This window comes from Trichechus manatus, unplaced genomic scaffold (genome assembly GCF_000243295.1).
Source record: "Trichechus manatus latirostris isolate Lorelei unplaced genomic scaffold, TriManLat1.0 scaffold00006, whole genome shotgun sequence".
Taxonomy (NCBI): domain Eukaryota; kingdom Metazoa; phylum Chordata; class Mammalia; order Sirenia; family Trichechidae; genus Trichechus; species Trichechus manatus.
In genome coordinates, this window is record NW_004443942.1 from 772,103 (window position 1) to 784,262 (window position 12,160).

The 12,160-nt window shown below is 43.8% G+C and overlaps 1 protein-coding gene across 1 annotated transcript in view; it reads right to left on the bottom strand.

Moving 5' to 3' along the window:
- Positions 1–12,160, bottom strand: part of TRIM66 (tripartite motif containing 66) — a 36,885-nt gene that overhangs the window by 9,426 nt on the left and 15,299 nt on the right. Inside the window, exons 11-12 of the mRNA XM_004369620.1 lie at positions 11,028–11,926; positions 9,331–9,492 (exon numbers count right to left, since the gene is read on the bottom strand). Coding sequence (XP_004369677.1) covers positions 9,331–9,492; positions 11,028–11,926 — 1,061 coding nt within the window. The remainder of the gene's footprint in view (positions 1–9,330; positions 9,493–11,027; positions 11,927–12,160) is intronic.

Below are 12,160 nucleotides of genomic sequence, written 5' to 3' on the forward strand. Positions count from 1 at the left end.
AAAAAAAAAAAAAAAAAATTAAGAAAAACAAAAAAAGATTTCCGAGGCCCTGATGGCCTGTCCCGTCCTCCTTTGCAGCCATAGCTCATTCAACAACGCTTGCCTCATTCACTGAGTTCCAGCCACTCAGGCATTCTTTTCAGTTCCTAAAACAAGCCAGGCTCTCCCTCCACCCACGATCCTCATCCCCTTCAGACTGCTTACTCTGTGTGGAACATTCTCCTACTCCTGTTGCCTGTTCCACTTGTCCTTCTTCAGAACTCAGCTCAAATGTTTTGTTTTGTTTTTTTTGCAGCAAACCTTCATCCACTCTCTAGCCCAGACCAGGTTTCCCCTTTTTATGCTCTTATAACTCCTTATACTTTGTTCTCATAGCACAATTTGTGATCTCATTTGATCATTGAGCATTTCCCTACGAAATTATAAACTGTTAGGGCATGGATTTTGTCTATTTTGCTTACCCACTATATTCCTAGACTCAAGAGAAGTGTCTTGCTGAATAAATTAACGAGCTATTTAAAATATTAAAAATAAACACATGAATGTGTACTTTATGGATCTTAAGCCAAACGAGCAGCAGCTTAGTCCTACTAACAACAGAGTCTATGAATCTTCTCTAAAATAAGTTATTATTATCACTAAAATAATTGAAAATTTATTATATGCAAGGCAGTTTGCTGGATATTTTAAACACATTACCTCATTTAATCCTCACAATAACCATTAAAGCAGGGTTTTGAACTGGTTTGTTCTGTTTTGACCCCCTACTGAGAATTTTCCTTTCTATCCCAGATATACTGAATCAGAATCTACATTTTAACAAGATCCCCCAGGTGATTCTTATGTATAATAAATTTTGATAACCACTGCTCTGCTAGTGGTTCTCAGAATTGGTCCTTAACCAGCAGCATTAGCATCTCCTAGGAACTTGTTAGAAACGAGCAATGAGTGAACTGAAACAAACAAGTTGGAAGCCCTGCATTAAAGGAGTGTTGTGAAGGTTAAAATAAATAATTCACGTAAATATTTAGAATATCTAGCACATTGTAGGGGCTCAACAAACCCAAGCTGTCGCTATTCTCAATTTTATTTGTTCTCAATTTTAAAAGTAGATGAGTTGAGTACCTTCTGTTTTAAAGGTTTTCTTTTTAATTTTCCTTGGTAGTTCAATTACCTTCAACAGAAAGGCTCCAATTTGCTCTCTACTCTAAGTCCCAAGATAAGAAAGACTGAAGGGATGGAGAGGTGGAGGGAATGCTCAAATCAAACTGGGTAAACTAGATGGGGAGCCCAGCTTAAGGGCTGAGACCAGAAACCAATGGCTATCTATCTCAAACACGCCCTGACCTGTATTCCTTGGTGACCCCTTATTGTTCTGGTTAGGCACTGCCACAGCTTTCTAACATTCTATATTTCCTTATCTATGGACAAGAATAAGATCTCAGCAGCTGACTAAAAGGTCAGGTCAGCAGTTTGAATCCACCAGCTGCTCCTTGGAAGCCCTATGGGGCAGTTCTACTCTGTCCTACAGGGTCACTATGAGTCGGAATCGACTCGACAGCAACCGGTTTTTCGGCTTTTATGGACAAGAATACCCAATGATTATTACACTCCCTTTTGTAATATGTGACAGTCTAATCCTTTGAGCTGGATTCTTTCATTTTGCCCTGTTTGATAGATACATTTAATGTAGTTCTGGTGTTCACATTATTGACTGATGCTGGACTTTGAGAATGGCATACATGGTTTTCAGTGAGATCTTTGGGGTCAAGCATTCAGGAGCACCAAAATCCATCTGGGCCCATCCTAGTGATAACGGGCAGGTGCTGTATGTCACAAAATATGCACAAGGTAAAATCCCGAAGGATAAAACTTTCCAAATAGGGGGCAGAGATCACATTTGTCCTGAGTACTTATCGCATACCATAAGATATAGGTTAACATAGTGATAGGGGAGAGGAATGCATGCAGACTAAGCAGTGGAAGAATTGTGGAAATTCTGCCAAAGTTTATTTTGAGCTAGGCCTGCTGGACCTGCTCCCATAATGCGCAGCTGACAGTATGAGGGCAGCAACATACCCTAAGATATTGTGGACTAGACTGATTTCTTTCATCTCTATATCTACAGCCAATTCCAAGAAGGCCAAGGCTGTTGGGAGGTAGGGTAAAGCTCTGCTAGTGGTAACAAGAACCTGGGAAACATCTATGGGGGAATTCTGAGAAGGAATCAGAGAAAGTACTATGAGGAAGCCAGCCCCAACCCCATTTCTACAGGCTGTACAAGTGCAATGACATTTCTGGAATTTGTGTATGCTCTGTGTTTGCTATTCTTGATAATTCATCTGGTTCTCTGGAGTGAAGAGTTACAAAATATTAAAACAAAAGGTACTATATTTTATGTACAGGAAGAAAGAGAGTTGTCAGTCTGCACGCTACTCTGTTGCCAGTACTACTAGGTGAGTGGGGGAAAGGATAGGACCACCTTTCAGGGGGAGGAAAGCAGACCGAGTCTCTAGGGCATGGAAGGAAGGAAACGGCTCCAGAGCATGCTAGGGTTGGAAAAGGACTTGGGAAAGGGGCCATGTTGACTGACACTCAGTACTTCACATAATGGAAGAAGCTCCTCTATCAACAGAGAGGGTACTACCTGCCCTCTTCTAGCACCCAGGATTGTTAAGAGATCAAATGAGAGAATGTGAAAACATTTTGCCTGCTGTAAAGTCTGTATAGGGCTATTACTGACACTTCTAAGCTGTCAACTATATAACTGATACCTCAACTTCATCTTCACATGCAAAACCTTGAGATTTCAAGAGGGAAAACATATATATTGAGGTTTTCAAGTGAAAATAAACTATTTTCTAGTTCAGAGAGGAAGAGCGGTCAAAATGCCAAAAACGCTGACTCTGATAATCAGTTCGGATTATCTTTGGACTATGACTGGGGACTCCTCTGAGCCTAAAGGGTCTGCTCTTATCTCCCTTAACTGTTATCTTCTGACTTGCTCCTAATTTTCTCTCCTTCTCCAAACTGTATGTTTCCATCCCTAGCTCTTCCCTCATTTTTTCTCTTTATCTCTATCTGCCTGACCTGTGACCTTCCTGACTCATCTGAATTACCTCGCCTATTGGATCTACCTGTCCAAAGCACCTGACTCCACAACTTGCCTGACCTGGGACCTCCTAAAATTGTCTTACTTTCAACACCTTCTGTTTGTCACCTATGCAACCCTTTGCCCATCTGACCTGTCATCTGCTTGACCTGTGCCCTGTAACCTGTGGCACTCCCTCTCCCCATTCTCATCACCCATATCTTTTTCTGAAGAGTTCAACACACTTACATTATTATTCTAATTATTGCCACAAGGTGTCAACATTCAGAGGAAGAAGCACTGTTCTTCTACTTTAACAGGAAGGAAAATTGAGACACAGAGTGATTACCCAGATTTCCCAGGGTCATACAGGTCTAAGACTGGGAAAGTCAAGCCTTGAAAGCTTGCTAGCTGTTTTTAATTTTGTGCCGTTAGCTAGAAAGCTAGTACCCTAGTAAGAAGTGATTGAGAAGTCAATAAACAGACACTTAGTGCACATGCCCTGAGTTTAATATAAATTTTAGGCTCTTACAGCAAAATAATATTGCTGGGATAAAGTAGTGCAGATAGGGTGGTGTTCCACATAAATTAATTTTCCAGATATCTGAAGCATACCTCTTTCAGTAACAAAATGCAATTGGCATAAAACATTATTTTGAATGGGAGCACTTCTAAAACACCTTACACACTACTCTGTCTTAATAAACAAGAGTACATGCAGCCTAATGAGACCATTTCTTAGTGACCTCAAGGAACTTTGATGAACCTCTGTTCTGAGGGTGAGCTATAGTTTAGTGATGCTTTCAGGAAGTTCTAAGAATGTAGGGCTTAGTTTGTCCTTTCATTAAATGACCTCATTCTTTGGCACTTTTCCAGGTGATGTTTCTTATCTTCTTTCGTTGTTAGCTGCCATTTCTAGAAGTCCTGATGCCCTACTTATCTGTTATAATATAGAAAAAATTAAAATTTCCAAAGTAATCATGTAACTACACTGGTTAGGTCAAGAATGCTCACTAAATACCTGAGTGTGGGTTTTTGCTCTCATACAGAATAAAATACATGGGTTTTGTGACATCTGTTTTTGTTGCTGCTCTGAAGATTTGTCTGCTCACTTCCGGTTTCAAGTTTTTGTTCCAGTGGTTAAAACTGTCAAACACTGACCACTGCATAAGTGTACAGTAAGAGAAGGGGTCAATGACTCGGGATTTGTGTCTTGGAAATACATTGAAGGCCTTTACTCTGGCCAAAGGAAGCAAATAAGGAGGCAAGGAGAGAGTTAAAGGGATTTGTGAATTAACTCCTTGGAATATTTCAGTAATTCAACAGCTTCTATTAGGTAGATTGGTTTAACAGTACTAGATCTTGAAATAACTGCATCAGATAGCTGAGGAAGGAATTAACTTTTCCAGTAAGTGGTTTCAGATGTTGGTTTTTAATAGTAATACTGTTCTTGTTGACAGTAAGTGCTCCTCCATTTCAATGCAAAGCTCTTGTGCTGGTTTAAGTTGTGCCCATCCTATGGATATATCTATGCTGATATATGCTAACTGGCCAAAGTCAAGCGGGAAAGGGTCTATGGGTAGTGAAGAGAGAAGAACTGAAGAGTGCCCAGTGCCCTGATGATCCAGGAAGAACGAAAAACAAAGAGGATCCCACAGTATGAGGTGAATGAAAGAAATAAGTGGATTCCAGCAAGCCTGAAGTGAAAGAAAAATGAGTGGAATCCTCAAAAACCAAGTCTTTGAGACTCAGGAGAATTAGGCCAGAGGTATTTTGCCCAGGCCAGTGGCCCAAGGCCTAGGAGCAAGGACCTATTTTCTACCAGGCCAAGAGACACACACAAAGATCTTAGGTTTGGTCTGTGAGTGAAAGCAGGAGAGAACTAAAGAGATGGGCTTCCCAGAGGGTGCTGAACTTAGGACACCAAACCTGAGTGTTGGGATTGACTTCTGAGTATGACAGAGTTGATCTCTGTATAGTTCTGCAGGTGTTGACTAGGACACAGACTACGCCCTAAGAAAGCCTCAATAGGCCCTGGGAAAATTCTGAGCATAAGTTACTGTCAGGAAAGATCTTTGCTGAGACTGAGCGCCCATATTCTGGTCCATAGCAGTACATTTGTAGACTATGACAGCAGGGTGCCTAGTGTGTTCTCACATATGCCAGGGTTTGGATATGAACTTAAACATGTAATTTCAAATCTCTGGGCTTCAATATCCTCCTCCAAATGTAGATTTCACTGAGTTGTAAGAATCACATTAAGAGTTTGGGAGTGAAAGTGCTTTGATAATGGAATAACTGCTATTTGCCTGAGTCATTACCCTTCTTTTATTCCTCACTCTTAATAATATGAATCACAGGAATGACTACTGCTTCTGTGTCATTTATTGAAAATATATCCCAGAATCCTCCCAAGCCATAAACTGATGGCCTTGAAGTCCTCTGCTGAATATCTGGGGCTATACCATGTGCAGAAAAGAGGTTCCTTCTGTAGGTGAACTGAGACTCAGGTCTCTCTCCTTCATTCCATGAGACCTTTGAGAAAAGGATTCTGTGTATTTTTTAGCAGTCAGCTAGTTCAGAAGTATGAAATGAAGCCATCAAAATGTTTTCCTGTTTCACTTAAGACATAAGGGGTTTCTCTTGTAGAGTTGTAACCATGGTCTCTTTTTCTGGAGTGGCTGGACCAAGATTAGGAAGCTCAGGCAACAGCAATTGTCAGACGAATGTCAGCATTCATTCAGAAATATCCTGCTGGATCTGAGAACATGATGGGATAAGCTGCTCCTGAGACTGAAGGGCTCAGGCCACTAGAAAATCCATTTTAGAATTTTAACATCTCATTTCAGCAGTGATCTCTGTTTTCACCATTAGCTCATGTAACACCGACCCTAAGGTTGCCTGTGCACAGCTGCTCTGCTTTAACAAAAGTCCTTCTGTGGTGAGGTAAAGTTGGTGAGCAGCTCAGTATGAAGAGTCCCTGGGCAACATGCACAGAGGTGCCCAGTGCCACAGGTTCCTCTGGTTTGTGACCTTCAGATAGACTTCTGACTTCTGGAACTTACAGGCCAGCATAAGGTGAGAGTGTGCTGAAGTCCAAAACATCTTTACCATATAAAGATAACCAAAACCAAACTAGGATGGGTCCTAAGACCTCTCCCCAGCAAAGCCCCAGTCTACTTTCAGACTGGAAAGACAGGAAAATCCAGCAGGTGAGAGCCCGAATGGAGTCCTATTTCTCCCACTGCAGTACACAAAGAGAGGTAATTTAACCTAATCATTGAACAAAGGGTTGAGTCAGGAACCTGTGCTCAACCTAACATTGCCCACAGCCAGCTGTATCACACTTAGGTGGGTCACTTAACCTCTCTGTGTCTCAGTTTCCACATCTTTCAAAGGGGAATAAGAAAGTAGCTTCCTCATAGTATTGCTAGGATAAACAAACAGATAAAATGGAATAATCCACATAAAAACCTATGGAAAATACTATACAAAGCATTATCGTTCAATGAGAAGATGCTCAAAATGTTGTTTGGCATCCTCAAAGTTCACACTCACCACCCTGCCCAACCCCAGCTTCAAGGCAACAAATTCCCTCAAAATGAAGGCCCTTTTTCTTACTGAAATAGCTTTGTGTGTAACTTGTACTTTTTCTCAGTCAAGTAGACCCAGAGGTTCCTCCTACCCAGAAGGTCAACCTCAGGGTCCTTTTCCTGGGCATTCAAGACATGAAGAAGCCTAAGGCATCTGAGAAATGCCAGACCTCCTGCCCCTCCAAACCTCTGTATGAACCTCAGTTAATAAGGGCCATGGGACACTCAAAATGAGAAGTTAGAGTTCCTGGAATCTTTACTAATCTCACTGCCAACCCTTCAGCCACACAGGTGGGCAGCATCCCCTTGTTACTCAGAGAGCCCTCTGGGCCACCCACACAGGCAGCACAGATGCCATGCTTGTATGAGACCCACCTCCTTTCCTTTCTACTGTGTACAGGAACAGAAATGAGACTCATTTAATAAGAAGCAGCATTTTCTTCATGGCTTTGACTATGAGTGGAGCACTGGGTATACCCATATTTCCTTCTGAACTACTGACATCTATAGCTGGCTGCCTTCTGGTCATCTTCCAATATATCTTCCACAGGAGAACATCAATAATTCAAAATTTAACTTCTTCCTCTCCCAAAATATGCTCTTCTTCCCATGTTCCCCATCTCAGTGAATGACAACTCAGTGGGTCAAGACAAACCTAGGGGTCAAGCCAAAGGACTTCCTCTCCATCACCTCCCATTGTCAATCAGATATCAACTCCTGAGTATCTCTTGAACTCTTTACCTCCTCTTCATTACCATCATTACTGGTTTAATTCAACCTCTCCTATTCCTCCTCTGTACTATTCTGGTCTCCCTTACTGCAGCTAAAGTGACCTTTCTAAAATCTAATTCAAACCATGTCCCTCCTTGCTAGAAAGTCTTCATTCACTCCTCATGGCCTCCAGGACTGACTCTCAGCCCCAGAGCATAATTCACAGGTCTTCCAACCTCTCTGGTTTCAACCATTCTCATTCCCCAGTGCATCTCCTGCTCCTGCCAAGTTGTTTGAAGGTCCCTAACTGCCCCAGGCCTTTTCTTCCTTCTGGACCTTTCTAATGTCATTCCACACCCCCCTTCACTAGCCTAACTTCTCCTTTAAAATCAGCTTAAAATCATTTCCTCTGTAGAGGAAGCTTTCTGTGAATAGCCCCCTATCCCAGGGTTTGGTGTTCCTTCTATACACCCTGATAACTATCACAGTACTTTATCATATTTTATTACTGCTGCTTGTTTAACTGTCTCCCCAACTAAATTATAAGCTCCAGTTGAGAGTTGAGATTCTCTTATTCACCAATGTGTGCCAGCACTTAGCAAAATATTTGGCACACACTAGGAGATTAATATACATATTTTTGAATATTGAATGTATAAATGGACGGATAGGTAGCTGGCCCAAGTATTAGAAGTTAAAGAGGGCCTATTCACAGCACCTCTAGGGCCTCTAGGCCAAACCATTTTCAATAGCGTAAGTCAGGCAAGGCATAGACAAAAAGCCACTAATACCAGAGGCTTGCCAGACTTTAGGAGTCACCAGGAATTTCCAACTTAACATTTCATTTTTACTATCACTTCTTTTTCTAAACTCTCTTCCCAAATATCACTGAGCCAGACTGACCTAAGCACACATAGCAATGGTGCTACTAGGGGAAATACAGTGGGGGGTTAGGCACAGAGCAACTAGTGGAGCTGGGGCTGCAGGGCCAGAGAGATGCTGCAGGGCTGAGGATGCAGAGTAGTAATGAACTTCAAGTACAGGGTTGGGTGGAGGCACCAGGAGGGCTGAAGGTACCAAGCCAGAGAAGGCAATAGGAAAAGTGGAACAGGGTCAAAGGACACAGGGAGGGATGAGTGCAGGGTATGGCACAGGACTAAGGTTATAGCTAGAAGAATGACGAGGTGGGTGCAAGGTAGGGGTGGGAGGAGGACAGCTGAGCTGTTACGCTGTTCTGGGTATTGTCAAGGTAAATGAACACTTCCAGCAAGCTGGTAGATGACTGGGTAGGCAGGCCCCCAATAGCTTATCTTCAAGAGATCTCAGTGTCCCTAGATGCACAGCTACCTCTGCAGGATATGCCTGCAAACCACTCACCCAACATACTCCATTGATTCCAATTTTAAGGCCAACCAATTTTGGGCTGTGGGGTCCCATAAGTTGTCTTCTCCATTTTCATTGCAGAGAGGAAAAAGTTCAGGCTTTGGATTCTGATAGACATAGTTTTAAACAAACCTGAGCTCTCTCATCTACTAACTGTAGGGGCTGGACCTCAGTTTCTTTAGCTATAAAATGGCGATACCCACCTCACAGAACTGGTGGCAGGGTTAAGTGAGAAAATGCTTGTGAAGCACCATGCACAGTTCCAGGCACAGAGTAAGCATTCAAAAGATTGGCTGTCTTTCCCTTTCCCCTTCTACTCTAAATGAAGCCTAGTTGGTCCCAATTTAACTATGTATGTGGGAGTAGAAATGGGGGTGGAGGAGAACCTATGTTGCTAACTCATTAGGACAGAAGGCATGAGTCAGGGCTGTGTAACATCCAGGGATGAAACAGGGACACTCCTCCCCCCACCCAGTCATCCTCATCTGGGTCCCTGGGGTCTTGGCTCGCAGCGGGTCCCATGTGGTCAGGGAAAGCAGGCTCCATTAGTACCTTTCTCACCACTGTTGGAGAGGAGTGCTGGATGGTGCTGTCCAGTGGGGGGACACTGAGAGGTGTTTCTTCCCCTGATGCCAGGGGCAAGGCAGCAGCAGTATTCTTGTCAAGAGGGAGAGCTGGCTTTGGGCCCTCAGATGCTGGAGGTTCATCTGTAACCTGGAAGAGAAAATAAGAACTTGGGTAGGTTTCACTGCAAAGCAGCAGCTGCAGCAGCAGAAGTAGGAAGGGTTAGTGCCCAACCTGCCCTGCTCATTGTCACTACCTACATACACATTGTGAACTGCTTACATTTTTTTCAAAAAGAAAAATACACTTATCTAAACTCTTCCTAAGACTAATATGATAGTCTTAGACTACAACCCAAATTGAGAATTCTAAACTAACTCTGTCACACTCACCTTAGTGATCATAATACAGTTTTAACTTAAATTTAGCTTGTGGTCCTCTATGAACCCTAGACTCTTCTCTCTCTGCCATCATGAGGATTATGCCGTATCTCTTCAAAGGAATTGAGTCTCATGGGAAGACATCTGAAGCATGATCTGAAGTTGTCAGTGCTGAAGCATAAATGTGAGGCCTTAACATTTTATAATAAAGGAAAAGTCTATAAAGTTGCTTTGAAGATATAACTGTGATTATACATTTAAAGGAAACAATATTATGAAAAAGTGAAGAGGGGTAGGAGAAAGGGGCTAGAACAGGAGGTTCTGGCAAAAAAAAAATAAAAAGCAGGAGCTATGAATGAAGACGGAAGATGTGGAATGTAGCAAAGATTCCAGAAGTGCAAACTTCACCTCATCAATTGACTTTTAGCAGAGATAAAAGAGGAACAGCTTTTGACATCCCCCTAGGGACAGAACAAAGCCTCCTCTGTGGCATTACAGAAAAGTCAGTAGACCTAGATCCAAGTCTTAGCTCTTATCACTCAATGCTGTATGACCACCAGATAAATTGCTTACCGTCTCTAAACATTCACATCTATACCTATAAGATACAGATGGTAATGTCTATCTAACAACACTGTTCGTTTAAAAAAAAAAATTCTGACTCAACAGCAACCCTATAGGACAGAGTAGAACCACCCCATAAGGTTTCCAAGGGATGGCTGTTGAATTTGAACTGCTGACCTTTTGGTTAGCAGCCAACCTCTTAAACACTTTGCCACCAGGGTTCCATACGTTGTTGGGAGTGCATATAAAACATACCTAGTTTAGCAGACTTGAAATAAACGTGAAGTCCGTATCTACGCAATGTTATAAAAGTGCTGCCCACTAGCATCTAATACATAGCCTCATTCCACCCCTTAAGCTCTCCCCTTCCCCCTGTCTGGGATTCATAAGTTCACAGCAGGGAACTGGGCAGGTTCCAAAGATAAAAGACAGTCTCCCTTCTGTCCTGACACTGGCAGGAGTCCAGCATAGCTCAGAAAGTACTATCCATGGGCATGGTCCCTAGTGTCACCCAGTAGGACAGGAATGGAATGAAAGTGTTGAGCCCAGATCTATGTTGGGAGCAGGAACTATGTTCTCTGGAGCTTTCCTAAGATAGGAGGTTGCACTCAAGGCTGAGCTCAAGGCCACCCTAAAATGAAGAACCTATGTTCCTGTGTCACCCTGTGACTGGGAAAGCTGTGCTCCCTGAGCTGTCCTACCATGGGGAGAATATGAGCCCCAAGCCACCCCGAGGCTCACCTGCAGGGTGTCCTCCTGGCTCTGGGACTGGACTGGTGCTGGTTGCCTCACGATGTAGTTGATCTGCCCCACAATGGTTTGCTGAAGATGCTGAGGAGATTTGGTCTGACTCAGCTGCAGGCTGGGCTGTTGAGCCTGAAGGAGAAGCTCCAGGTCCTTCTGCATTTCCTCCAGCTCAAACTTGTGGTGCATTATGTCCACGTTCTGGGAAGATGCAGGCCCAGGAGGGTTCTCATGCTGACTAGAAGCCAGATGCTGGGATGGAGGTGGGGGTGGCTGCTGCTGGGGTGGGGGGTGTGGAGGTGGTGGAGGTGGCAGCTGCTGCTGCGGCTGCTGCTGAAAGTGGCTAAGTTTTAGCTTTTGGTGGTGGCCGAACTGGACTTGGATAGAGGGTGTCTGTAAGGTGGGATGTGCTTGGGCTCCTTGCTGAACATCCTGCGGGGGCACAATGCACACAGGCTGGGAAGTCAACTGCTGCCCCAGCCTCTGGGATGTGCTCTCCTGCTCCACAGGGGATGGGGTTTCCAGCCAGGGCTGCAGCAGCTTTGGTGGATGAGGATTGCAGGCCAGCTCCTTCTCCCTAGGCAGGAGGGTGGAGCTCTGCAGTGGCCCTAGCTGCTGGGGCACCATCTCAGAGGGCTGCCTAAAGCTGTGGGCTGGGTGTATGCTGGGTGGGGGGCCCCGGCCTTTGAGGGAGGGTGAGACTGGGGAGCAGTGGGAGCAGCACACAGATGAGGCACACAGTGCTGGGGACTGGAACTTGTGTGAGGGATGGCTAAGAGCCTCTTGCTGAGCCACTGGGGACTGGTGGCTTTGATAAAAGGATGATGGCCCCTGTAAGCCTCCATAAGCTGGAGTATCTGCCCGGGAGAGTTGTCCACCTTCAGTAGTTATACAGCCTGCAAATTCAGAATAGAGTTTTTCCAAAAGTAATCTCCAGTTTTTCCCCCTTGTTACCTTCTCCTCCTGGGACCAAAGGACATCATCATTCAACAAACCTATACCAGACACAAAAATTAATAAATGCAACCCCTGATCTCCAAGACTCAGTCTAGAATGTTGCCAGCAATAACAACTGTGTGTATGTACCGGCTTTGTATGTACCTGGGACACTTGAGAAATTAGCTCAACTT